The 27,702-nt window shown below is 39.7% G+C and overlaps 2 protein-coding genes across 4 annotated transcripts in view; one reads left to right on the top strand and one right to left on the bottom strand.

Annotated features, from left to right (window-relative positions):
• The window catches only part of CERT1 (ceramide transporter 1), a 121,621-nt gene extending 119,270 nt beyond the window's left edge, over positions 1–2,351 (top strand). For both annotated transcript variants that reach the window (XM_088023352.1, XM_088023351.1), the window contains one exon: positions 158–2,351. The gene's annotated coding sequence lies outside the window, so the exon portion shown is untranslated. The remainder of the gene's footprint in view (positions 1–157) is intronic.
• Positions 1,451–26,985, bottom strand: HMGCR (3-hydroxy-3-methylglutaryl-CoA reductase). 2 transcript variants are annotated; one of them, XM_028114471.2, is made up of 20 exons: positions 26,883–26,985; positions 21,318–21,505; positions 20,532–20,643; positions 20,167–20,254; positions 19,160–19,244; positions 18,141–18,246; positions 15,257–15,363; positions 15,030–15,146; positions 14,445–14,605; positions 14,077–14,324; positions 13,698–13,876; positions 12,248–12,442; positions 11,303–11,461; positions 10,998–11,155; positions 9,916–10,021; positions 4,697–4,867; positions 4,252–4,392; positions 4,010–4,168; positions 3,415–3,569; positions 1,451–3,268 (listed from the first exon to the last, which is right to left on the bottom strand). In XM_028114471.2, the coding sequence occupies exons 2-20, from the start codon at positions 21,480–21,482 to the stop codon at positions 3,214–3,216; spliced, it is 2,667 nt and encodes an 888-aa protein (XP_027970272.1). In that variant the 5' UTR covers positions 21,483–21,505; positions 26,883–26,985; the 3' UTR covers positions 1,451–3,213. The 2 variants fall into 2 exon arrangements, with proteins under 2 accessions (XP_027970272.1, XP_027970271.1); XM_028114470.2 differs by lacking the exon at positions 26,883–26,985 and adding an exon at positions 23,364–23,567.
• Between the last annotated feature and the right edge of the window lie 717 nt (positions 26,986–27,702).

Raw genomic sequence — 27,702 nt, 5'->3', positions numbered from 1 at the left:
CCAAGTAACGCACTCTTCTAGTAGGTTAGGTATATTAACGAAATTAATTCTAGGATCCATTCTAATTAAGTCTTATTAACCAGTACTTGGTCCCTCCATAGGTGTTTTCCAACTGTGTGCTTCTGAATCAACAATTTTCTAATACCCTCATTCACAGGAATGCCAGGCACCTCAGAGTGAGATCTGAAACTGTTAGAGCAGCGGCAACATTAATGTAACTGCTCACGTCCTGGCCCAGCCCAGAGCAAGAGAACGAAAACCCTGGGGGCAGAGCCCGGCAATCTGTGTTGTGACAAGTCCTCCAGGTGTGTGCTGCACACTGAAGTGGGAGAACCACTGGATGAAAACACTCTCGTGTTCTGCCTCCTGAGGCCAGCTGTTAGCACAAGGCTCTAACACTGGCCTTAGGGAGCAGCTGCTTGAAAATGTCTCAGCTCCTGACACAAGAGTGCCCGTGCCTCCGTCAGTGGCTCTCAAACCTGCTCGGGAGGAAAAGAGAAAAAGGGGGTGGCAGGTTCCATGTACATCACGATGAAAAAGTAATCTGTTAAAATAGAATTGTAAACGAAATCATTTGCGATCCTCTCAGCTTCCAGTGCAGAGGTTATTCGTTAATTATCTTTGCTAACTGGGTAAAGTTAATTAATAAATTCAAGTCTTATCCATAGCAGATACTTTCGGAAAAACATTAGTATTTAAAAACCATTCTATAACGAGTTTACCGCTCTTATTTCAACCTTACGCACACAGTGGATTCGTACTGATGTGTTTTGCTGTTCTGTGTCCTCTTGTCTGAACTCAGACCCTTTCACATGAGACGTTCCTTTCAATGTAATTCTCTGTCCTCTCCTAAGATGAAGAAAATCCTGACGTGTGTCCCCCAAGCAGAAAAGGGCATGCAAACTCTCCACTGTCACCTGTCCACACGTGATGACATGTCACTTCAGGAGACAAATTCAAACGGATTTTCTAGTGTCTGGGTCTTGGTTCTTAAGTGGTTCACACACACCTTTCACTTCTAAATATAGCGGAGGGCAGTCAGCCTTTAAAGAGGCCAGCTCCAGCTGTGCTAAGATTTGCTCCCCACGGAAGCTGAGGCAGCTTCAATGCCCAACAAACAGCCGTTTGGTTTTGGCTGCCGGTCTTTATGCCCTCTTCCTCTCAACCAACCCTCATGCCCCCAGATCCAAAAGTAGTCCAGCTGAGATGAGATAAAGCTGAACTAATCAAATTCTCTTGAGTAAAAAAAAAGTTATTTTAATACACATACAACACTAGCCTGCCATTAACGTCGTAGGAATTGGGAGCATATAACGGAAAATGATAAATGGTCACAGGACACTCAGAGGAGTTATTAGGTTACCACTCTGGCCAGACTTGATTTCAAGCTTCCTGGGCCTCAGGCCAAGGGGCAATCCAAACAAAAGAAAAGGTTACTGCTTACACTGAACAGCATTACTTTCCTTTTCATAATTTACTGGAACTGAGCAAAAAGTATAGCAAAATGTATACAATTTAGTAATTGTACAAAACATTAATTTAGCAAGACAATATTGGTTACAGTCACCAGAATAAAGACTCACACTTCACTGCCATTTCCATGAAAAGTTCAGATAAATAAGAAGTCACTGGCTCAAAGTCACAACAGAGCAATTTAAACTTTACATACAACAGCAAAGGTCAATCCTCCCACAACAGTACTGCAGACACAATCACTCAGAGGCTCTCCATGCTGCCACGGCATTCCTGGAACGTTCTTCAGAGTCCATCTTCTCTCTCCAAGACCAACACTTGAAGCATTAGATGTAATATAAAATGAGTTCTTTATTATTTATACAAAACTTGCACATTAAAAAAAAAAATGAAGATTCAACAACTCTGCTGACCCCCCTGAGGAAGCTAAGAGCTTTTATGGGTCTATCAAAGAGCCCTGTGTGAATGTTTCAGTCTCCAACCTCCTGGCCGCAGGAACGAAGCACTCTCCTCCAGGGCCATTCACGTGGCACCTTCACTGGCTCTGAAAGCTGATTTCCCTTTCAATGGGCTCAATGAGCAAGCCAGGGTTTCCTGGACAACATTAAAGAAAACTATCTTCTCTGGCCCAAGCTTAGAATGTTTTATCAGTATACAAGTTGATTTTTTTTTTATTTCTTTAACACTTTCAGTAAACTCCTAGCAGAAGCAGCTTTATTACAACATATACAGATTTGATACAGTTCTTTACAAAAACCCACCTAGGTTTTTCCACTAAATAAATTCAGTTGTCTTTTAAGTAATTAAAGTTGGCTTAGAGAAATGGTATTTTTCTTTCAAACCTGTTTTCCACCCTCTGAGCTCTGAGAGGTCACAGACTTATACGTTCTTGAGGAAGAGAGTCACCTTTGTCTAGGCGATATTAAAAGCTCTTGTATCTTTAACAAAGAATGCAAAACTGTTCCTTAAAGCCTTACGCTAGAAGATACGTTCTAGCAATCTAGACATTTATACTTAGACAAAAGGCCTCTCTGAATAAACAGTCCGCAGAGATTAATGCAGTGATTTGTTTTCTTGACAGAGAACAATTTAGCACTGCTTAGCACATAATTCAGTCGTTGGGGAATAAGAGTAATTCTTCCCTTGAAGAAAGGAAGTCCCCTCCTGAAGAATCACAATGGCTACCCCCCTAAAAAAAAATCAAAATAGACCAGCACCAAATGAAGTATTAGTTTACAAAAAAATAAACTTAGCTCTTATCTCTTAAAGTCCTATAACCCAGACTTAATAAATTAACTATGAAATCAGTTTGTCAGCTAGAGTATAATTTAAAAATCCATTTTCAACCAGAGGGGAAGGGAGGATGGAGAGGGTCAATCTCACACTGATCATCACGAGCTCCATGGATTTCATCAAAAGAAAACACTTTTTTCCAGCCTGTATTCTCTTTCAGAAGTGAGCTGTAGATTACCATCTGTGGATGCCTTAAAGCATGGTATTCATGTTGAGATCCTTCCAGAGCACAGCACGTAATGTACTATACTATTTTTAGATCTGAGAAATCTGCATGGAAAGAAGGATCTCAGACCTTTCAGAAACAGCCAAACACCAAGCAGTTGGCTCACAGATCATGTCTATTCATCCTCAACATAACACCGCATTGAGCTTATTAATTCACAGATTTTATGTTAGTCCTTTAGAACCCAACGCCCATGTTTTAGTTCAGAGCCGCTGGGCTATTCAAGCAGCCTTCTTAGTGCAAGTTCCTTGAAGGTCTTGTAAATTTATCTTTGACCTAGGGCAGAAAAAGACAAAGTAGAGATATACAAAATACCAAGAATGCAGAATTTTAAGTTAGGACTACTGTACCTGCATAGTAGGTCTTTGTACTGCAGATCTTAAGTATAGGGAAAACAAGTTATATAGATCTTTAAGTCTTACCTGTTGTGAATCATGTGACTTTTGACAAGATGTCCGGCTGACAACGCTGCCATCAGTGACAGTTCCCCAGCCATTACCGTACCGCACACGATCCTGGCAAGCTGCCGGGCATTTTCCCCAGGATTGTCTTTGCATGCTCCTTGAACGCCAAGCATCTGCAGCCAGGGACAGACACAGCAGGACTCACCCTTAAAGTCATGGCAACAACTTCCTTCTCTACCAACTGAAATAAGGGCAACTACAATGGCATCAGAGTAGAACCAGACCCCAGCAAAAATACTCAGTTTCCAAGATTTGATAGCCAGTACTGACAAGAGAGACCACAGTACACATAACATCCACAACCTGGTTTGCAGGGCACTTACTCAGTGTAGATGAACATTCACTCGCTCTCTTAAACTACTTTCTCAATTTACTAAGCATATGCCTCAGCATGCTTACTTGGACACACTAGATTAGGCTGGCGTGAGAAGCAAAAGAATGAAAAGACCAGCTAAAATACAGGTGATTGAGAGGATGTCAGGCAGAAATAGAGAATCCCAGGAAGTCAGAACTAGGCTTGAGGTCAACCGACTTTGGGGCTGAGGTGTCATACCTGCAAACAGGCTTGCTGAGGGAGCAGGTTGGTCCCACCACCCACAGTTCCTATTTCTATAGATGGCATGGTGCAACTGATATATAAATCTTCATTTGTGGGACCACTTGCTTCCATTAAAGTAATACAGTTTGAACTACCAACATTTTGTGCTGCATCCTGAAAAAAATAAAAAGGAAAAGTATAGAACTTCTCTTCCTTAGAAGTACAAAAGAGAAGAGGAGTGGAGGCTGAGCCCTCACCTGTCCGCAGGCAATGTAGATGGCAGTTACAATGTTCGCCGCGTGCGCATTGTAGCCTCCAATACTCCCGGCCATGGCAGAGCCCACCAGATTCTTACTAATGTTGACCTCAATCAGAGCTTCTGTCGTAGTCTTTAATACCTAGCAAACAGAGGTGTGGACATTTTACATGTTCCACCAGAAGATTCAGGGCACACTACCTAGATCTATCTTTCGGTAAAGCAAGAGAGTTTAGATATGGCCCCACTTAAGCCTTGTCCTCAACAAAGAGTATCAGTCAAGTTTGTTCACGTGAATACCACACACAGATGGGCAAGATACAACACTCATCTTTAACATAGAACACACCCATATATTAAGCTTTACTTAAAATGTTAATATTCCTTTCCCCAATCCTTAACCCAATTAAAGATTAACAAAATAAAATAATCATCTAGTCACTCACTTCTCTGACAACCCTGGCTGGAATGACAGCTTCACAAACCACAGACTTTCCTCTTCCCTCTATCCAATTTATAGCAGCAGGTTTCTTGTCGGTACAGTAGTTACCGCTAACTGCTAGAATCTGCATTTCAGGGAAATACTCATGAAGCTTTGAAAGTGCCTTCTCTGTGCCCTGTCAACAACACATAAAATTAAAATGCATAGATCAGAAGCTTTATTTGTAGCTAATACTAATAAGTACAATAACTATAATATTTCTAAATACAAGAAAGTGAGCATAACATAAAAACAGCTTTATTAGCCATCACAGCCATGAAGTTCTCAGTCAGGTATAGACTCCTACTGTTTCTTTCTAGGAATGAAAACAAAGTTCTTTGTAGTCACTGATGAACAGGGATATACATGAGAATATAATGAGAACATTAAAATGGGAGAAGATATTTGCAAATGACTTATCAGATCAGGCTACTCTCCAAAATCTATAAAGAACTCGACACCCAAAAAACAAAAAAGCCAGTCAAGAAATGGGCAGAAGACATGGACACTTCTCAAAAGAAGACATACAAATGGCCAACAGACACATGAAAAAGTGTTCAACATCACTTGGCATCAGGGAAATACAAATCAAAACCTCAGTGAGAGGGCGCCTGGGTGACTCAGTTGGTCAAACGACTGCCTTCGGCTCAGGTCATGATCCTGGAGTCCCGGGATTGAGTCCCACATCGGGCTCCCTGCTCAGCAGGGAGTCTGCTTCTCCCTCTGACCCTCTTTCCTCTTGTGCTATCTATCTCTCATTCTCTCTCTCAAATAAATAAAATCTTTAAAAAAAAAATGGGCGAGGATGCAAAGAGGAACCCTCCTACACTGTTGGTGGGATTGCAAGCTGGTACAGCGACTCTGGAAAACAGTATGGAGGTTCCTCAAAAAGTTAAAAATAGAGCTACCTTATGACCCAGCAATTGCACTACTAGGTATTTATCCAAAAGATACAAATGTAGTGATCCGAAGGGGTATATGCACCCCAGTGTTTATAGCAGCAATGTCCATAATAGCCAAACTATGGAAAGAGCCCAGATGTCCATCAACAGATGAATGGATAAAGATGTGGTGTGTGTGTACACACACACACACACACACACACACACACACACACACACACACAGGAATATTACTCAGCCATCAAAAAGAATGAAATCTTGCCATTTGCAATGACATGGATGGAACTAGAGGGTGTTATGCTAAGCAAGATAAGTCCATCAGAGAAAAACAAATACTGTATGATTTCACTCATATGTGGAATTTAAGAAACAAAACAGATGAACATGGGAATGGAAGGAAAAAATAAAATAAAACAGAGAGGGAGGCAAACCATAAGAGAGGCTGAACTCTAGGAAACACAACTGAGGGTTGCTGGAGGGGAGGTGGGTGGAGAGGGATAACTGGGTGATGGGCCTTAAGGAGGGCGCTTAATGTAATGAGCACTGGGTGTTATATGCAACTGATGAATCACTAAATTCTACCCCCGAAACTAATAATACAGTATATGTTAACTAAGTTGAATTTAAATAAAATTTTTTAATTAAATTTAATTTAAAAATGAATTTAAAAATACTCAGTGAGAATATTAATACTCGTAATCATGTCACTGGGAGTAACTCAACCCATGATCGATGTGTAATAAATTACCTCTTCCAGTTATTCAAGTGTTACCCAAAAGCCCAAGTTACCAAGTCAGTAAAGAGAAGTCAGACATAAAAGTAAATTCTATTGTAAATGAAAGTCATCGGGATTAACCTTACAAAAATGTAAACAAGACTTCCAATTAAGTGAAATTAACTCAATTACCAACTCGTACCTCAATAACTGAAAACATACTTACTGGCAATTAAAAAAAAATGTGTTTTACTTGTGGTTAAAACACATGTGACATAGAACTTACCATCTTAACTATTTTTAAGTGTATAGGTAAGTAGTGTTAAGTACATCCACACTGTGGTACAGCCCATCTCCAGAACTCTTTTCATTTTACAAAACTGAAACTCCAAACCCATTAAACAGCAAATCCCTATTTCCTTTCTCTTCAACCCCTGGTAACCACCCTTCCACTTCCTTTCTCTATGAATTTAACTACTCTAGGGTACCTCATAAGTGTAATTTTGCATAGTATTTGTCTTTTTTGTTAACCAGATTATTTAACTTAGCAAGTGATCCTCAAAGTTCATTTAGCATATGTGATAAGTTCCTATTTTTTTAGGGTTTAGTAATACCCCATTTATGTACTCACCACATTTATCCATTCATCTGTCCATGAACACTTAGGTTGCTTCTACCTTCAGGCTATTGTGAATAATGCTGCCATGAACATGGCTGTACAAATAAGTCTCTGAAACCCTCTTTTCAATTATTTTGGGTAAATACCCAGAAGTGAAATTGCTGGATCATAATTCTTTTTAATTTTTTGAGGAGCCATTGTACTGTTTATTTTTAAGAACTTTTAAAAGCTACATATTTAGTCACTATCCTCTTTCTTTTCAAACAGTCCTCATATACAGGTAAACCACAAAATAAATTCTGATAACCTAATTGACTTTAACACATTTGCGAATATTTGTAAATAACAAATATCAGTAGAATAAAATGTAAGCCATACACAATCTTCTAATAAGAAAATAATTAAAATAAATGGATTATACAAATGAACTTGGCCTCTTACATACAAGTCTTGGGGTCTCTAGAAGAGGTGAGCTTTTAAGGCTTATAGGACAACGTTAAGAAGCACTAACCCCAAGATTTGTCCCAGCCCTTTTGAGTAGACCCAGAACACATACAATGCCAAATCTAAATTAAACATATCAAATACAAATACTATTCAAGAAATGCCTGGGGCGCCTGGGTGGCTCAGTTGGTTAAGCAACTGCCTTCGGCTCAGGTCTTGATCCTGGAGTCCTGGGATCGAGTCCCCCATCGGGCTCCCCGCTCAGCGGGGAGTCTGCTTCTCCCTCTGACCCTCTTCCCTCTTGTGCTATCTCTCATTCTCTCTCTCTCTCAAATAAATAAATAAAAAATCTTAAAAAAAAAAAATGCCTGATGACACTAATCAATGTGACTGAAGAAAGAGAAATTAAGGAATCGATTCTATTTACAATAGCACCAAAAACCGTAAGATACCTAGGAATAAACCTAACCAAAAAGGTAAAGAATCTGTACTCTAGAAACTACAGAACACTTATGAAGGAAATTGAGGAAGACACAAAGAGATGGAAAAACATTCCATGCTCATGGATTGGAAGAATAAACATTGCAAAAATGTCCATGCTGCCCAGAGCAATCTACACTTTCAATGCAATCCCTATCAAAATACCATCGACATTTTTCAGAGCTGGAACAAACCATCCTAAAATTTGTATGGAACCAGAAAAGAACCCAAATCACCAGGGGATTGTTGAAAAAGAAAAGCAAAGCTGGGGGCATCACAATGCCTGACTTCCAGCTCTATTACACAGCTGTGATCGTCAAGACAGCATGGTACTGGCACAAAAACAGACACAGAGATCCATGGAACAGAATAGAGAGCCCAGAAATGGACCCTCAACTCTTTGGTCAACTAATCTTCAACAAATCAGGAAAGAATATCCAATGGAAAAAAGTCTCTTCAATAAATGGTGCTGGGAAAACTGGACAGCCACATGCAGAAGAATGAAACTGGACCATTTCCTTACACCACACACAAAAATAGACCCAAAATGGATAAAAGACCTAAATGTGAGGCAAGAATCCATCAAAATACTTGAGAAGAACACAGGCAGCAACCTCTTTGACCTCAGCCGCAGCAACTTCTTGCTAGACACGTCCCCAAAGGCAAGGGAAACAAAGGCAAAAATGAACTATTGGGACTTCATCAAGATAAAAAGTTTTTGCACAGCAAAGGAAACAGTCAACAAAACTAAGAGGCAATCCACAGAATGGGAGAAAATATTTGCAAATGACATTACGGATAAAGGGCTGGTATCCAAGATATGCAAGGAACTTCTCAAACTCAACACCCAAAAAATAAATAATGCAGTCAGTTAAATGGGCAGAAGACATGAACAGACACTTCTCCAAAGAAGACATACAAATGGCTAACAGACACATGGAAACATGTTCAACATCACTAGCCATCAGGGAAATACAAATCAAAACCACAATGAGATACCACCTCACACCAGTTAGACTGGCAAAAATTAACAAGACAGGAAACAAGTGTTGGTGAGGCTGTGGAGAAAGGGGACCCCTCTGACACTGTTGGTGGGAATGCAAACTGGGTGCAGCCACTCTGGAAAACAGTATGGACGTTCCTCAAGATGTTAAAAATAGAGCTACCCTACGACCCAGCAATTGCACTACTAGGTATTTACCCCAAAGATAATGTAGTGAAAAGAAGGGGCACATGCACCCCAATGTTCATAGCAGCAATGTCCACAATAGCCAAACTGCAGAAGGAGCCGAGATGCCCTTCAACAGACGAATGGATAAAGAAGATGTGGTTCATATATACGATGGACTATTACTCAACCATCAGAAAGGAGGACTACCCACCATTTGCATCGAAATGGATGGACGTGGAGGGGATTATGTTAAGTGAAATAGTCAAGCAGAGAAAGACAATTATCATATGGCTTCACTCATATGTGGAACACAAGAAATAGCAGGGGACCACAAGGGAAGGGAGGGAAAACTGAATGGGAAGAAATCAGAGAGGGAGACAAACCAAGAGAGACTCTGGGAACCAAACTGAGGGTTCCAGAAGGGGGGAGGGGGGAGGGGATGGGGTAACTGGGTGATGGGTATTAAGGAAGGCATGTGTGGTGATGAGCACTGGGTGTTATACACAACTAATGAATCGCTGAACACTACATCAAAAACTAATGATGTACTACATGCTGGCTAATTGAACATAATAAAAATAAATAAGTAAATAAAATAAAATAAAATATAAACCCTCTTCAAGACCTAAAAAAAAAAATGCCTGATGAGTTATATGAATCAATATTTAGCTTTCAATAAAAATCTTTTAATCAATTAACTCTTTGAGTAAGTAGTATATATACACGAAACAAAATTCAAAAATATAGGACATAAACAGCAAGTCTGCTCCCCACTCTTATCTCCCTGACACCCTGTTCCCCTCCCCTGGGACAATCAGTCTTGCAAGTTCTAATATAGTCTATCCAGGCTCACCTTTGAAATCATGTTCATCCCCATGGCATCACCTGACCTGGACTGGAAACGAATATAAAGATTGCGACCAGCCATACTCATATGAAGTTTCTGTAGACGTGCAAATCTGTAAACAAAAGCAAAGATTTTTTATTTTGTTATTTTTTTGAGAAGATGGAAGTTATCTTAAAAAATCCAGTTCAGCTGATTTATTTTATACATAAGAGCATGCTCACGGAGATTACTTATTAAATGTATTTTCTTCTTTAAGTAAACATTACATTAGAACACTAATTCAACTATCTTATTCTTATATGTCACAAGAAGAGAGAGCTGCTGCAGACAGCCATCATCACAGACACACCTTAAAAGTCAAAAAATAAATAAATAATTAAACAAACATATAAGCTTCAACTAAAATGGAGCTATCAATGGCGCGCCTGGGTGGCTCAGTTGGTTAAGCGTTCAACTCTTGGTTTCAGCTTGGGTCATGATCTCAGAGTCCTGGGGTGGAGCCCCACGTCAGACTCCATGCACTATGGGGCCTGCTTGAGAGTCTCTCCTTCTCCCTCTGCCCCTCGCCCCACTAATACACACGTGCTCTCTCTAAAAAAAAAAATAATAAAATAAAAAAATAAAACGGGGCTATCATTTATACTGATGATGCTTCTTTATAAATTTAATTTTCTGTATTCAAAGTAAATCTACTATACAAATATTTACTTCTATCCTGCTTGGAAAATCTTTTTCAGGCAACTCCTCCCTAGGGCAATTCTAAGTCAATGCTCTTCTAGGACAAAGTAACAGTATAATCAAAGTGAACCTTGTAAAAACAACACACAAACTGAGTAGCTCACACTATTTTTTTCTATTTACTCCTATGGAGGTATTCATTTGGATCAACATTATGTCCCCACCCACATCCCCCAAACCAAGCATAAATATTATTCATTTTGAATAAATAGACTTCAAGTTAATATTTTGTTAGGTCACCTGAAGCAGACAATATATGTTAACAGTTACATTTACCAATCACAGAAGATGACACTGGCTCTGAAATAAACATAAATGCATATACAACCCCCCCCCCGCCCCCGCCATACCTGCTGGTACTGTCAAAAGCCTCCTTTATCACTGTGAATCCTTCAGGTGTCTCAAGCCAGGCCTTCACTTCCGCAGAGTCACAAGCCCGGGGAAGACGCACCACAGGGCCTCGAGTCATTCCATCTGCGAGGATTCGACTGCTGGCACCCCCACCAAGCTACACAGAGGATGTTACAGAAGCCCGTTAATCCTGCAAACACTTCGGCTCGTCGCAAAAGGTGTCCTTGACTGTCCCCAAATCTTTTCTCATTACCTAGCCTCAGGGCCAATCTTAAAACAGGCAAATATATAAATGCCAACTTACACCTATTGCTCTGCAGCCTCTATTAGTGCTGGCCACCAGACAACCTTCTGTTGTTGCCATTGGAACCTGAAATTCTTTTCCATCCAAGCACAGAGGTCCTGCCACTCCAACAGGGATGGGCATATAGCCAATAACATTCTCACAGCAAGCTCCCATCACCTAAAAGGTAAAGTCAGGCACCAAGTGAAAATCTGTATTGCAAATACACAGCCCTTGTCATTAATAATTTTCTTCAAACTTAAACCTTAAGTGTATTTTTCAACAAAATCATTTACTCTTTTTTTTTTTAAGATTTTATTCATTTTGGGGGGCGGCACACGTGCAAGCCGGGAGCGGCAAAGGCTGGGAGAATCTCAAGCGGATTCCCTGCTGAGCATGGAGGCCAGCGTAGGGCTTGATCTCATGATGCTGAGATCACCACCTGAGCTGAAACTAAGAGTTGGGATGCTCAACCGACTGAGCCACCCAGGCGCCCCTTTAATTTACTCTCTAGTATTTAAAAAGTATTGGGACGCCTGGGTGGCTCAGTCGGTTAAGTGTCTGCCTTCAGCTCAAGTCATGATCCCAGGGTCCTTGCTCAGCAGGGAGCCTGCTTCTCCCTCTGCCTGCTGCTCCCCCTTGCTTGTGCTCGCACACACACACAGACACACACTCTCTCTCACTCCCTCATAAATAAATAAGGGCTTAAAAAAAAAGAAGTAGGTAAAAGTCCTAAAATCACTAAGTAACTATATGACTATATAAGTAACAGGAAAAATATTTTTCCTTTCTAGGACCTATAATCATAAACAGAATACAAAGTTACAGTAAAATGATTGAAAAAAATGTTTTATACGCTATGTACATATAAAAGACTAGTCGAGAAAAACACTAAAAAGCTAAAGAGTAAAGCTACAAGAATAAAAGCTTCAAAGCAAACTTTCCCAAATGAAGAAAACAACATACCAAAGAGTAATTATAGTCCCTGTACGGTAGATACTGGAGAGAAGAAGGCTCCGGAAGTTTTCTGGAAAGTAACTGTCGGCGAATAGATACACCTCGTTCATGGGTTTCCATCAGAGTTTCTAATTTGTAAGCTGGGATGTGCTTAGCATTGACTAATTGAATGATCTCAGCATCACTAAGGAATTTTGCACCTTTCTAAAGAAATGAAACAAAAAAATTGGCAGGGATTGGTGGAAGGGGATGACAAAAAACTTGAAGAAGTGCATTTCATATTCTTCATAACAAATAAGGCATTTAATACAAACAATGTTCTCAGTAGAGGAGAACTCAAAGAACTCTGGAGTTCTAAAGGAGATGATTTGTATGGAAATAAGAATATCAAAATGAAAGCAAATTCTTTATAAAAAATGACACTAAACAGGGCGCCTGGGTGGCTCAGTTGGTTGAGCGACTGCCTTCGGCTCAGGTCATGATCCTGGAGTCCCGGGATCGAGTCCCGCATCGGACTCCCTGCTCGGTGGGGAGTCTGCTTCTCCCTCTGACCCTCTTCCCTCTCATGCTCTCTGTCTCTCATTCTCTCTCTCAAATAAATAAAATGTTTAAAAAAAATAAAAATAAAAAAATAAAAAATGACACTAAACAAATATAAAACCAAAACACTAAATTTTGCAAGTCAAGTTCATAGGAAAAAAAATTTGCAATTAAGATTCTGAATCCCACCCTCTAAATTTTGTTAACCCTGTATATAAGCAAGACAGTTCAAATTATCGGTACGCATGTTAAGAGGAACGAGGAAAAGTGGAAAAAAAAAACAGACCTGATGCTACTCTCACTCATGGGCACATAAATTAAGAATGAACCAGATTAAGTAGATACGGATGGAACACAATATTCACACTAAAGTCTGAATGGACTCAGAACATCCATTCACATGTCAGAAAGGAAAACAAGTTTCCTCGTGAGCATCAAGCTTATTTTCAAAGCAAACAAAAAACAAACAAAAAAACCTTTCTTCTGTCTTCGAAGCTCATTTTTGAGTTAAGCCTTTTCTAGGCCCCAAAACTCACGAGAACAGAGTAGTGGGCTTGTCTGTCTGGCCAACACCAATGAAGTACAGAGGGCACTGACCTCGGGTCAGGAAACCGTGGACTCTTGGTCCGAGCTTTCCATCTCCTAAATGTCTTACTTTGGGAAATACCTAAGCCTCCCAGAGCCCCAGCTTTCTCTTTCTTCCCTGAAAAATGGAGGTAATTCTAACTATCTCACAAGGTTGTGGGCAATAAATAAACAAGGCCACTACCTGCAAACCACACAACACAATGCCCAGAATTTAGTAGGTACTCAGGAGCTACGACTTCCTTCCTTCCTCTAATAAAAAACAAAACAAAACAAAAAAACCCTCCTTTTCTTAAGAAAAATACAAACCTTGAGTTAATTTTATTTTCCTCACCTCTGAATTCCCAAGTATCTGCAGACATTCCTCATTAGGCCGAGGCTCCGTGGGAAGTTCAATTTCAGGTTCCTGTGTCTCTAGTTCCAGCAAAGTATCAAGTACGGAGGAGTTACCAACCACAAACGTAGCTCTGTTTGGGCTGTCAGTTTCTGCCACTAAGGGTTTGATGACCTCAACTGTTCAAGAGATCAAAAGGAATCTCGTAACTGTGAACATACGTTTTGTTTTGTTTTTTCTTTCCTCCCACCGCACCCTGGAGACCCTGAGCCCAGTCCCAGGAGACGGTGGGAAGGATGTGAACATAAGTTTTAAAATGAACCCAACTTCTTGACAATCAGTATTGGAAGAACAGAAAATAAAGAGAACAAGAAATCACCTTTTCTTTCTCTGTTTATCCCTGTCTCCTCCTCCGCTGCATGGACTTTCTGGCTATTTCTGACCAGTACAGGCTTACGTCTACAACAATCATCTGGGACTTTTTTGGGAGTCACTACAGGAGATGTGATAGGGTTTTTTAATGAGAGTGTAGATTCTGTCTCAGCTTGTTCAAAGAAGATGTACTTGACAGCCAGAAGGAGAGCTAAACTTAGGGTAATAACTTGTTCAATATCCATGCTGATCATTCTAAAGAAAAGAAAGCAAATTAAAATGTTATTACTCAGAAGTAAAAAAGGCACAAACTAACTTTTAGTAACAACGAGTGCTATGATTAATACCCAACAAAGCAGGTCTCAGGTGACTTACTTAGAGAGATAAAACTGCCACAGGGAAACACTTGGCTCAATTCTCTTGGACACATTTTCATCCAATCCTAAAGAAACCTTAGAATTTTCTGCCGTACTGTTTTGAGGAGAAGGATCAGCTATCCAGCGACTATGGGCATGAACAAGAACCAAGCCTAGAGACTGAAATAAAATGTTATAAATTATGTATCCTCTGCATATCAATGGAACCTCAACTTCTCATCCTTAGCATCTGGATAACCAGATACTATCTCCCATGGCCTCCCCCTTAGCATGAAAAGAGAGCCCCACACTTGTGACTAAAGCGGTGGCCCACTGAACTACTGGAGACATTGCAAACAACAGGTTTTCAAAGAGCAAAGAACAGGTTTTCAAAGAGACATAAAATGGAGGCACTTCAAAAATCTGTTTAGGGGAGAGAGATGAGGAGCCTCAAAGAAATGAGAAACAAGAAAAAAAAAGGAAGAGGAACATCAACGAAAGAGACAATTGTAGAAAGATAACCGGAAGGAGAGAAAAAAGTCAAAAAGCAGAATATGACACTGGAACTAAAGATACTAAAAGGAGAAGAAAACTATGTAATTACCATAATCATCTTAACCCTCTGAGTAACAGGATTTGGTTTATTTTCTTCTTCTTCTAAAACTCGAGCAAAATGGCTCAGTTGCCAAATTGGACGACCCTCGCGGCTTTCCCGAGAAAGCTATGAAGTAAACCAGTGTTACATTAGAAGGTACTGATTTTATCTATGTGAACGGATGTGATGAGAAACATCACTTTTCTATTGATGCCATACGTAGGCACTGCTCTTACCTCTAAAACCAAGGAAACGCAAGCTGGGAAGAAAGTCATGAACACAAAATAGTTGGCAAGAACTGACATGCAGCCAAAGCAGCACATAATTTCAAGTTGACGCACCCCTGGTTAGAGAAAAATTAAATGTATAATTAGTAAAGTACATGTATTTTTGATACAGCATACATCACAGGGACTTTTCCTCTAAGCAGACAAATACAAGAAAATATTGGTGGGCGCCTGGGTGGCTCAGTCGTTAAGCATCTGCCTTCAGCTCAGGTCATGATCCTGGAGTCTTGGGATCTAGTCCCAGGTCAGGCTCCCTGCTCAACAGGGAGTCTGTGTCTCCCTCTGACCCTCGCCCCACCTGTGCTCTCTCTCCCTCTCAAATAAATAAAATCTTTAAGAAAAGAAAATATTAGTAGAGTAAGCTCTTTGCTATCTACTGGAAGAAGGAGGAACTCCTTCTTCCAGTAAGATGCCAAGCCTTACAGCACAGCAGGAATAGCTCCCTCAAGGAAGGAGAACCTGTCTTCTCCCATGGCTCAAATCCGTCACAATGCCAGGCACAGTTGCTGTACCTAAATATACGTGTGATAATCCCCTTTTATGAAATGGTAGTACTCTTCGGAAATAAGAACAACAAGGCCAGGCTATACTAACGTGCAAACCTCCCACAGTTAGGACCCAATTCCACTCTTTACCAGAAAAGCAATTCACCTGTGGACCAAAGACTTTTTATTAAAGTAAACCTTACTGCCAGCTACGCCATTCCTGATACGGTACCATAATAAAGACTTTATGTGTACTACTGAACCCTAATTTCAATATAATCTCTACTGTATCTATTTATGTTCTTATAATTTTGGCTAATTTCACTAATCTAACCGAAAAATTAAATAATGTGCAAAGGCAACTCAAGATCCAAAATTAACAAACATTCCACTATAAAATGTTTAAGGTATCACTTGGTAATCTTCTCAAATAGAAGGTAACAGAATTTTAGAGCTGAAAAGACCTCTGATTACCAAACTCTATTCCCTCAACTTTACAAATAAACTTGAATATAAAACATATTCCTGATGTCACTCATATTAAATATAAAAATGTTTTGAAATGTAAATAAAAAGTTATTCCCTCCTGTTACAAAACTGCTAACTAGAATACAAGAAACTCAACAGTATATTTTATTTTTGCATTATTATAGATCATTTGACTAAATAATAGAACGAAAGCATACACTGTATTGTTCTTAAAATTCTACAGAATCGTGTCAACTATACTTCAAAAAAAATCTACAGCAATTACTCTCAAACGTGGAAATTCAAGAGAATAAACAGCTAGCTTTAACAAAAGCATTCCGAACAACCGACACTTTAGATAGTAGCCAAATGTAATCTTTTCAGACTTGAGATCGCAGAAACAATACTTGACTAATGCTTTTACAACTTAGTTATCAGCTGTTTCCGTATGCACAACAGTAACTACTGTTGTTGCCATATGCTCTGCATTCTTCCTCACTCCATCCCGGAACAGTCTCTCCGTGCCACTCGGCTACTACAGGAAGAGACAGCACCAGTCTATGTATTTCCAAGAAGTTAAGACTTTTTTCTTTTTTAGTGGTTTTCCAAAGGGCTACTTCCTCATTAATGTGTTAAACCTGTCCTTTTCTACCCTAAGCCAAATCCCTAATTATAGCATTTCTGTATAGCTGTATATGTCTCCTAATTTCCAACTATAAATCTTATCATGTCCTTTGTCTACTTCTCTGACCCAGCATGCCAAAATTCATCATCCTACTTTCCACATCAATTTCAAATGAATAATCCTTGGTTTCATGGCTTACTGTCAGTTCCTGGCTAATCTTCTTCACCTTCCTATATATTCTTTTATTTGAATAAAATCACATAGGTATGTTTTCACCCAACCAAAAACATTTTTCTTGATTGTGGTGGTGGTTTAATAATTTTATCTTTGTCAAAACTCAAAACTATACCTCAAAAGTAGATTTTAAGGAATTTTTTTTTTTTTGAAGTTTTTATTTATCTATTTGTCAGAAAGAGAGAGAGAGCACAAGCAGGGGCAGTAGCAGGCAGAGGGAGAACCAGAACTCGATCCCAGGACCCTGAGATCATGACCTGAGCCAAAGGCAGACACTTAAGCGACTAAGCCACCCAGGCCTCCCAAGGAATAGACTAGAAAAAGGGTAGCTCCCTGAGAAAACCATAAAGTCTAGTCTTAATGATTAGGAATCCTTAACAACAGCATGATATATTCATTCTGGCAAATTTCCATGCCAGGCCACAATTTTTGTCCTATATAATGGAGTCCTATGTTTGATATTTAACATCTAACTCTCTACTATCCAATTAAGGAGTAAGAAACATGTGTTGAGACTAATGCTAGGTACTCGCTAAGATGTACTGCATGCCATCTGATTAAATCATCCCAACCAGCCTATTAGGTGGATCTAACTTAGATCTGGCCCACTCCTGACTCTTCACTGTCTCCTACATGACAATTAAAACACAAGGAACCAAGTTACTAATTTAGTCTGCGCAACAGCAGGAACTGGAAGGTGCTTTCCAGATGAACCTTGGAATACAATCTTGGTTAAAAACTAAATTAAAAAAAAACACAAACGCTACAAAGTCATCGAAAGAGTGGAGCATAGAAAGAGAAGGTGGCATTAGTGAAAAATCAGTAACCTGCTACTAAGTTTTCACTAAAGCAGACAGACATAAGGTCAGATAAACCCATATACTCATTCAATTAAAACCTTTTAAGAGTAATGTCAGACTTTTAAAGTCAGAATTTAAGAATAATCAATGCAACCTAAGATGTTCCTTTTTCCCTTCATCTACAAACTTATTTTAAAATATATTAAAAATTGCTTACAAACCTGACATGGTACCAACTCCAATCACCAGACATTCTACAAGAGCATCAAGGGTGAATGTGGGACCTAAAATTGCCATTCCACGAGCGATGTTTTCCCGCACTTCATCCTAAAACACAGACCAAACATATCAATGAGAGTAAAGTACAAAACAACTTTCAAAAACGTTGAGAGCATCCCAGGGCCTCTACTAAAATCTAATTTGCCATACAAAGAGTAAAACAGACAATATAATACCACTAACAGGCATTCCAGATGCAAAGGATTAAGAAAAAGGTCATGTACGGTGTCCTGCTTTCCCTTTCCACTAAGTGAGATGCTACTTGGGAAGATTCCTCTGAAGCGTGCATCAATCCTGCCATTTAAATACCACATAATGAAATACTATAACATTTTATATTTGGCTACTATTGACCATTCTTAGTTGCAAATTTTTTGAGACCTTGTTAATACTATGAAACCTAAACCATATGTTTGTCAACATGCTCAAGGGGTCTAAACATCCATCAAATACATAATCAAGGCAGAATTACATGCTATTTTATACTAAGGTACTCTGATGCAAGATTATTAAAAATGTTAGTTTATTTAAAATGACTAATGAACACCAAGATAAAACTTTAGATGGAAAATAATGCTAGGGTTAATGCTAAAGTTTTAGAAATAAATCTACCCTGAAACTTTCTTCCATTACATCCTGTCCTGTTCTCTGATAGGTTTCAGTAGGTAGATACTCTTACTTATCCAAAAGTCTTACTACCTTAGTTTCTAAAACCTTCAATAGGAAAATGGGAAAGATTCCAAATTCCAGAAGCTATGGAATTATAATTAAGTTGTTAGGTAAATGGGACAGTTCCTGGGGCACCTAGGAAGACCAGTCTTAAGACTTGACAGGTAAACTTAAAACTGCGGGCAAATCCTGAATCTTGAACTATGAAGAAACTATTAATGCTTCCTATTAATGTAAACAAACTGAAAGAAAGGAATACTATTAACATTCATGTCTTAAAAATAATACTTACCTGTGAGTTGGAACTGAGAGCAAACTTTGCTAGAGCACTTGCTCTGGAAAGGTCAATCAAAAGTAGGAAAAATGGCAAAGCTTCACTGGAAAAAAAAAATCAAGATGATCAGGTACATTTAACAGGAAAAAATGTGGCTTAAAAATGCTTTCTAAAATAAAACAACTGCCTCATATACTGTACAATTCCTTAGTATGTATACCTTTTCGCAGCCTAAAAGGTACACCTTATACTCACTCCTCTTTGACATCCTCAAAACTAAACATATGCATTGCTCAAAATATTTGTAATGCTAAAAATGTAAATGTATTTACACAGAAATACTTTTTGATAATTTTATAGCAAAATATCATCCTAAGTAAAAAATATATCCTTAAATCAACATGGGAAAAAAAGTGGAATATATACAATTTTTAAACATTAATCACTATTTGTGGAAGGATAAACTGAACAAGTTTTCTGGAGAGACAGTTGGCAATAACAGCACTCAAAAGCCCTAAAAACTTAACATAGTCACTGTCTCACTCCTAGGAATATATCCTAAGAATGAATATGAACACAAGTTTAGCCACAGAGACATTCATCACAGTGTTATTAATAGATGAAATTAAATAACCTAACAATTCAATCCTAGAGGAATAAGTAAATGAACTACAATATATTCACCCAGGGGAATACTAGACAACCAATACAAATAATTTAGTTTAGCATTAAGGACATGCAAAGATGTTGATAAACTATTATTAGGCATAAAGAAGTTATAAAGACATAAAGAAGTTATATGTTCTCAGAATTTTTGTTTAAATGTAAAAAAAAAAAAAAAAGTAGGAAAGGATATATACCAAAACATTAACAGGTATTAACATTAGCTAAATGACAGCATGAAAATTTTCCCCATATTTCCTATAAACTTTTTGAAATGTATATATTATAATACTTTATAACTTGGAGAACGGTTCTTAATAATATATTTTGAAAAAAAGTGTATTTATGTTTTAAATACTTACTTCAAGCCTGTCAATTCTTTATCTAAGAAATGAATAACAACTGTACTGAACACAAAACTTGAGAAAATTGTGAAGAGGCCAGCGATACCTAAAATGACAAAATTCAAACGGAAAAAAATCATCCTTTATTACAAAAATAATAACGTACAGTCCCCTACAATATTCTGAAAGAAGTATTATTTTCGATGATTAAGATCTTAAATATCAAAATGTTTACTCCCAATTGGGAAATCACTAAATGCATGCAGTGCAGTTTAAGCAATATACACATTTCCACATACATGATTTGAACAAACAAAATTATGTATTTCCATAGCAAATCAAAAATTTGATAGCACAAGAAGTTAAATGTATAAAATGATTACCCAAAATATATTTTGATCCAAGTTGACGTAAATTCTGGAACTGGAAGTAAATATACAGGATTGCTATGCATCGTGTTATTGTCAGAATTATAATGTCACTGCTTAACACATCCTATTGGAAGAGATAGAAAAAAAATCCCAATAGCTTTACCTTTTAAAATAAGCAACTATAAAAAAAAAGAAATAAAATAAAATAAGCAACTAAAAGAATTTTTATTTTGTATGTATCATTAGTTTGTATATTACCATGATAATATAAATATAGGCACAATACAAGTCAAATAAAAATATTAAACATGCAAATCAAAAATTAAATCCAATTTTTAAACAATCTGTTTAAAGCCAATCATTTTTCTGTTAGCTATTATTTTCTCAAGTAAAGTCAATTACACTCATTTTATGCAGAAAAGGCAAAGAGTGTATTTCCAAACTACGTAAGTAAATAGAAATTTGAGGTAAGTTCATGAATACTAAAAGATTTTACTTGTAACTTTTTTTTTTTTAAGATTTTATTTATTTATTTGACAGAGAGAGCGCACAAGCAGGCAGAGCAGCAGGCAGAGGGAGAGGGAGAAGCAGGCTCTCCGCTGAGCAGAGAGCACGATGCGGGGCTCGATCCCAGGACCCTGGGATCATGACCTGAGCCGAAGGCAGCCACTTAACCCGACTGAGCCACCCAGGCGCCCCTGCTTGTAACTTTTTAGATTATATGGTCACTAAAAGGAAATGAATGCTCTTCAGAAACTGAAAATGAAATTTAGTGAATATCAAATTAATTTCACAAACCTCTTCAAACTTTGGGCACTCATAATTCCAACCACAGATCTTATTGTTACCAGTAAACATGTTCATGGACATCATACAGATGGTCAGTGTCACTGTCCCCACTATGACTTCCCACGGATGGGAGGCCACAAAAAGGCCGTGCATTCGGAAAAGTCTTGACAACATTGTAGCTACAGAATTCTTGGATCCTGAAAGGAATATCAAGTGTGAACACTCAGTACACAGTTACTGTATTTTTAGGAAAAGATTTTAAGATTTTGCACTGTAAGCCCTACTTTTGTAGGCACAGTGTCTTATACATACGTATAACACTATTTGACAGTGTTCCTTATTAGTTCTGTAAAATAATTATAAAACTAAAATAAGAGGACTCTGGTATTACTTTTTTACTCACAAAACTTAAATCCTCTATCAGTCACTAGCAACCAACTTAAAAACTAGCTATTTCTTACAAGTTGTATGAATTCAAGCATTTATGATGAAACCAAATAAATATCTCAGCCCACGATATTATCTGAGCCAAGGAAGAGCAACAAAGCAGGGGGGGAAAAGTGAGAAACAACTATTCACATTTGTTTTCTAATTACCCTTGTATAAAATGTCCATAAGCACCCTCTATATTCTCCACATTCTGGTTACACAAAAGGCAAATAGCAAACAATCTACTTGTTGAGTGTCCTCCTCAAAGGTAGGGGTCCATTACACTTTTCCATCCCATCTAACATATGGCATAATGTTACTAGCAAAATGATGTTTAATAAAACTTCCTACTCTTGCTGTCACCAGAGAAAAAGTCTTTTCCAAATTTTACAGCTAATAAAATGCCACTACAGTACTGGAAAAAGAGGATGGCTGGCCAAAGTAGATGTCTATGACACTCAAAAATTCCCAACAGAACATACAGGTAATTTTTTTTTTAAAGATCATTTGAGAGAGAGAGAGAGAGAGAGAGAAAGAGGGCACGCACGCAGAGGGGGAGGGGCCGAAGGAGAGGGAGAGAGAATCCCAAGCAGACTCCCCACTGAGCATGGAGCCTGACACAGGGCTCAATCTCAAGACCCTGAGATCACCATCTGACCTGAAATCAAGAGTCAGACGCTTAACAAACTGAGCCACCCAGGCGCCCCTGGAGAACATACAGGTAATTTTGATCTAGTAACTACCATGACTAAACTTCCTCATGTCTGTTGGCTAAATTACAATAATTTTGATATTCTGCTTTTTTAAAAAATCTGACATAGTCACTGGTCTCTAATACAGGAACTTGTAAGTCTTCTTATACTAAAATTAATGCTTACAATAAAGCATATTTAACTACCCATAAAAATCTATTTCAAATTAAGATTTAAAAAGTAAGGCTACTGATTGAGACACTAGCAAGAATTCAAATGAATCTCATGTTTATGGTAATAACTAAGAAAATTACTCATTTATTGAAGACAAAATTAAAAGGCAACAAATGAAGAAAAACAAAGTTAATTACTCTATGTAAAGGGTTAAGGGAAAGAAAATAAGAGTAGCTTTTAGGAACCAAAGCAATTCCTGAACAACATCCCCCACTGTGTCACACGATGTTCTCCCCATTTCAGCTGCACCAAGTGGACAGCTGGCCCCAAATGGACAGCTGCCTTGCCCACTGTAGGTGACAACCTTTCACTGGATCAATTCAATCATGAAATCAATTTTGTAAGAACAAACATTGTTTAATAAAATAAAATAGAAAAAAATAGCTGTAAGAATATAGTATAGGTAGGTATTTTTTTTTAAAGATTTTATTTATTTATTTGACAGAGACACAGCGAGAGAGGGAACACAAGCAGGGGGAGCAGGAGAGGGAGAAGCAGGCTTCCCACAGAGCAGGGAGCCCGACGCGGGACTCGATCCCAGAACCCTGGGATCATGACCTGAGCCGAAGGCAGACGCTGAACGACTGAGCCACCCAGGTGCCCCAGTAGGTATTATTTCTTAAAACCTGATGTTTCATGAAACTAATATATATATATATATATGACTGTGTATAGTTCCAACATAACATGTATTACTTACTGTGGGTCTCAGTTTTAAAAGGCTGGCAGTCACTAAGTTCTATAAATGTGGCATGCATCTGCCTGTTTATTCATGCTTTTTCAACCTTCCTCCCTGAGTCTTGTTCCTCATTTTATCCTCCAGAACCTTGCACCCACACACAGCAGTTGCTCAACAAATACCTGCTTAATTAAAAATAAACTCATAAACTACAGTATTTTATTGACCCATCTTGAAATAGACCTAAAAATGACTTTAAGCCAAAAAGCTATAAATATAACTGCCCACCTGCTATCACACCCCCAACCTCCCCACCCCAGTTAAAGACTGAATGTAGAGCATTCAGGGAACATATTAAAGGGGAATGGGGTAGGGAAGAGAGGCTACAGTCTATACACTGTTTCCAGAAATGAACAATAACAAAATTAGTTTCTATTAAATGAGCAGGGACTTGGACTTAAAGCTTTGGAGAGTATTAATCATATCTTAGATTTGAATCCCACTTCATTATAACCAAAAGCCTCATAAGAGCCTAGATTTTCAGGATGGTTTTCTTTTTTTTTTTTTTTTAAGATTTTATTTATTATCTGACAGAGAGAGACACGGCAAGAGAGGGAACACAAGCGGGGGAAGTGGGAGAGGGAGAAGCAGGGTCAGAGGGAGAGGGAGAAGCAGGCTTCCTGCAGAGCAGGGAGCCCAATGCGGGGCTCGATCCCAAAACCCTGGGATCATGACCTGAGCCGAAGGCAGACGCTAATGACTGAGCAACCCAGGCGCCCCTCAGGATAGTTTTCTGTCACATAACATCCTTCTTATATTCAAAAACAAGAAACAAAATCCTACAAACTGGTCTAAAGGATCAACTAGCATCAATGTTCCAGAAAACGAATCAACTAAAAATACATATCAATACTAGGTCAAAACGATTTCTAACATTCTCTCCCCGCCAAAAAAACTCTCAACTTAGGTTATTCCCTATTATGTCAATGTATTCTTCACTATTAAAAAGTTAATTCAGTTCGATTAAAATCTGAGCTGCTAGCAGGAAGACACCCCAATCTGATCACAAATTGGTTTAGCATCATTAACCCATAATTATATGTTAGGCACATTATGTTGTCCCTTTAAAAGATTTCATGGTAGCATTGTCAATTCTGGGACATTTCTTTCCTAGGTATAAACTCTTTGCAACATTCAGAAAAAAATTACACATGATTCTGTGAACCAGCCCCAAACACAGAGAAGCTCACCTATTTGGAAATACAAACTCAGTAAAAGAACGTACAAGGTGTGTCAAAAGTAACCATAATTGTACACCTTCTCATTTCTCATAAGCACCCTACCCATTTCCCTGTGATTATGCAAAGTATTTAAGTGCCAAAGAATCCAGTCTTCCACCTTCATCAGCAGTTGCAAGTGGCATTAGCAGGCTATAGGACAGCTCATGCAAATTCAATGGACACTATTCAGGCTATGCTGCAGTAAAAACATTTTACTTAAAAAAAAAAAAAAGCTAAATAGGCAATGGATGCCTTGCTTATACACACTGAAATACGCCACAAACATTTCACAGATTCTTCAAAAGAAAAGATGATTTAAATTCAATGGAATCCTCAAACTCCAGTCCAATATGTTAAGAAACCACCTACCATAGCCAATTGCAGAAAAGGATGCTTTGGCATCCAACTCAATCTCCTTCCTCCTACCCTGCACTCCTCCTGCACTATACATCCTAGCATTTGATTATACCTTACACAGCTCTCAAATTAAATGCTGTGTAAATTTTGACTCTTTGAAGACAAGAACCATGTCTTACATTGTATCATTTTTAGTTCCAACAGGATCTAGCATTCTGTTGCTCAACCTAGTATCCTAAGGGGAAAAAAAATCTTGCACTGGAAATCAGGAAAGCTGGATTCTACACCCCATTCTATTACACCCTTGTGAGTAAGTCACATCTTTATTTTTGTAAGTCACATCTCTCTTTATTCACTTACTAAGCTAGGGCTCCAAAGTTCTTTGACAAAGACAAGTATTAAGTGGAACCATATGAAACTGCTACTTTTGTAGGTTAAAAAAAAAAAAGTCAAGTTTCAAATACCTGCAATTTCATATGGGTCAACCTAGATAGATATTGATATACATGTAGTTGTCCATCCATGGTATAAAAAGTAGATCATACAAGAATTAAAAAAGCACACACGAGCACATTACACACTTCATCCTGAAAGGCTCATGCCACACATGAGCCTCATATGTTAATAATTAATCTTTGCACATTTTTTTAACCTTCATGTTATTAAATCCCATTGGTCCTTACTACCAAGTTTATCACAAATCCTGTGAAGACACAACACAGCAGGCCCTCAAAAACCAGTCAGTCGATCCCATAGTACACTCCAGGCCTTTGCTAGATTACCTTTAAATCAGAAAATGTCTTTCATTGCATGGAGAGTAAAATATATTCATGAGCAAAAAACACATTCTCTGAATTAAGATGCTGAAATTATGCATGATTATTTAGTATAGCCCAGAAACAAATGTTTCTTATGACTTTTCAGGGCCAACTCTAAGGCGGCATGCCCTCAACCAAGCTATGAAATATTTCAGACGACCATTTAAGATGGAATACATCTGCCTTCTCCTACGACAGAAACCGACTGTTCTATATTTGAACCTCCAAGGTACGTCTTTCCTAACCCAAACCAAATAATTCCGGAAAACCTACCAGGTTTGGACTCAACTACATCAGCACTAAGGAGACTAAAGACACTTACAAAAAAGAAAACTGAGGGGGGTGGGGGAGTAGAAGAAGAAGAAGACTTGAAGTCCTTGGGCAAGTCCCTACATTGGGCTCCGCATCCTCTCAACTCGTCTCTCCTGGAAATGACCCGGCACCTCTCTGCAGATCCACGGTTCTTTTCAAGGGTCTGTGTGAGTCAGGAGCATTTATGGAAATCTTCCCCATCACTTTAAAGAAAGGTGCTGACGAACAGCAGCGCCTGGGCGTGAACGCCTGCACCTGATAGACCTTGTCGAGGCCTCTCCTCGAGCTGCGGGCCCAGCACATCACACACACGCACCCCCAGCATTTCTCGAATCGAGGGGCTTCCGAGGTCACGCTACCTGGCACTCTCTCCGCCCCGATGATCGTGACTGCCAGCCTACACCGACGACTTCGGACTGGGCGGGCGACCGCGGCTACGCCCCGCCGACCCACCGACGGTGACGACGGCAGCCAAGAAGCCGGCCCGCCGCCCGCCCCTCAGGCCCAGGCCGGCCGCCGGGCTCCCCCCAGCATTGGTGCGGGCCGCCACTCGGCTGGCCGCGCCTCAAGGATGTCTCCTTACAGTCTCCGTGGAACCGGGCCGCCACACCCGCAAAGCCGCCACTGCAGCTCCCGCCAGGTCCGCAGGAGCTGCCGGCAGGGCCAGGAGGAGCCCGAGAACCGCCATCAACCCAGCCCTAACCCCGCTTCCACCCACCACTGCCCCGCTCCCCGCCGCCCCGGCCCCCCTTCGCTGCCACCGCCCGCCTCACCTCCGGATCTCACTAGAGGCCACCGAATCCGGGAGCCGGCGCTCCGCCTGTCTCCAGTCAACGGAGACGCGAAGCGGAAGGAACCTTCGACATACGCACACTCCGAGCCGGCTGAGCCTACGACCAATAAGAGAGGATCGTCCGATCGTCTAACCAATCACCTGGGTGCTGCTCGGCCTCACGGCGCTACGTCACGAACGGTCGCCTTAACAACCTCCCACAGCTCTTACTGCGGCGGAGAACGGGCACCGCACCATCTCTCACCATGGCTCGGCCAACCAATAGCCAGTCGAGTCTCAGAACTAGGGCCTGCCTATTGGTCCAAGGGCCATGGGGGCGCAAACATGGAAGTTGCTCAGGCGAAGGCGATAGGGGATCTGGCGGGTGGAGTGTCCTACAGGCCAGGACCTGACCTGTGGCCATCCTGGCTGCGAGAGTACTATGGGAAGCACCAGTGGGAAGCAGTGGGCGACAATAAACGCAGGGTCAGGTTGAGGGTAGAAAGCCCAGTTACTTAGTGGAGAGAGAGAGATGTGGAGAAGAGGTGAAGCTGAAAAAAGAGAAGGTGGCAGCCAGGTGCAACCCAAACCTCAAAGGTGACTCATATTCAAAAATCTAAAACGACACCTTCCTGCGACTTACCCATCTGTATAAATAGTTCCAGTCACTGGGGCCCCTCAGCACAGTGCTTCTGTGTGGAGCGCTCGCTAGTCACACACCGCTGATTCTGAAATGTGCCTCTCCTGTGTCTTCTGCATTCTCTGTGCCCTAACCCTCGCTGCAGGCCTTTATTATCTCTTAGATGAAAGAGTGCAATAGC

This window comes from Eumetopias jubatus, unplaced genomic scaffold (assembly GCF_037043125.1).
Source record: "Eumetopias jubatus isolate StellerSeaLion01/CBP00866 unplaced genomic scaffold, mEumJub1_p1.0 scaffold_5, whole genome shotgun sequence".
Classification (NCBI taxonomy): domain Eukaryota; kingdom Metazoa; phylum Chordata; class Mammalia; order Carnivora; family Otariidae; genus Eumetopias; species Eumetopias jubatus.
The sequence above is the reverse complement of the archived record's forward strand: the minus strand, read 5'-3'. Positions and strand labels throughout refer to the sequence as shown.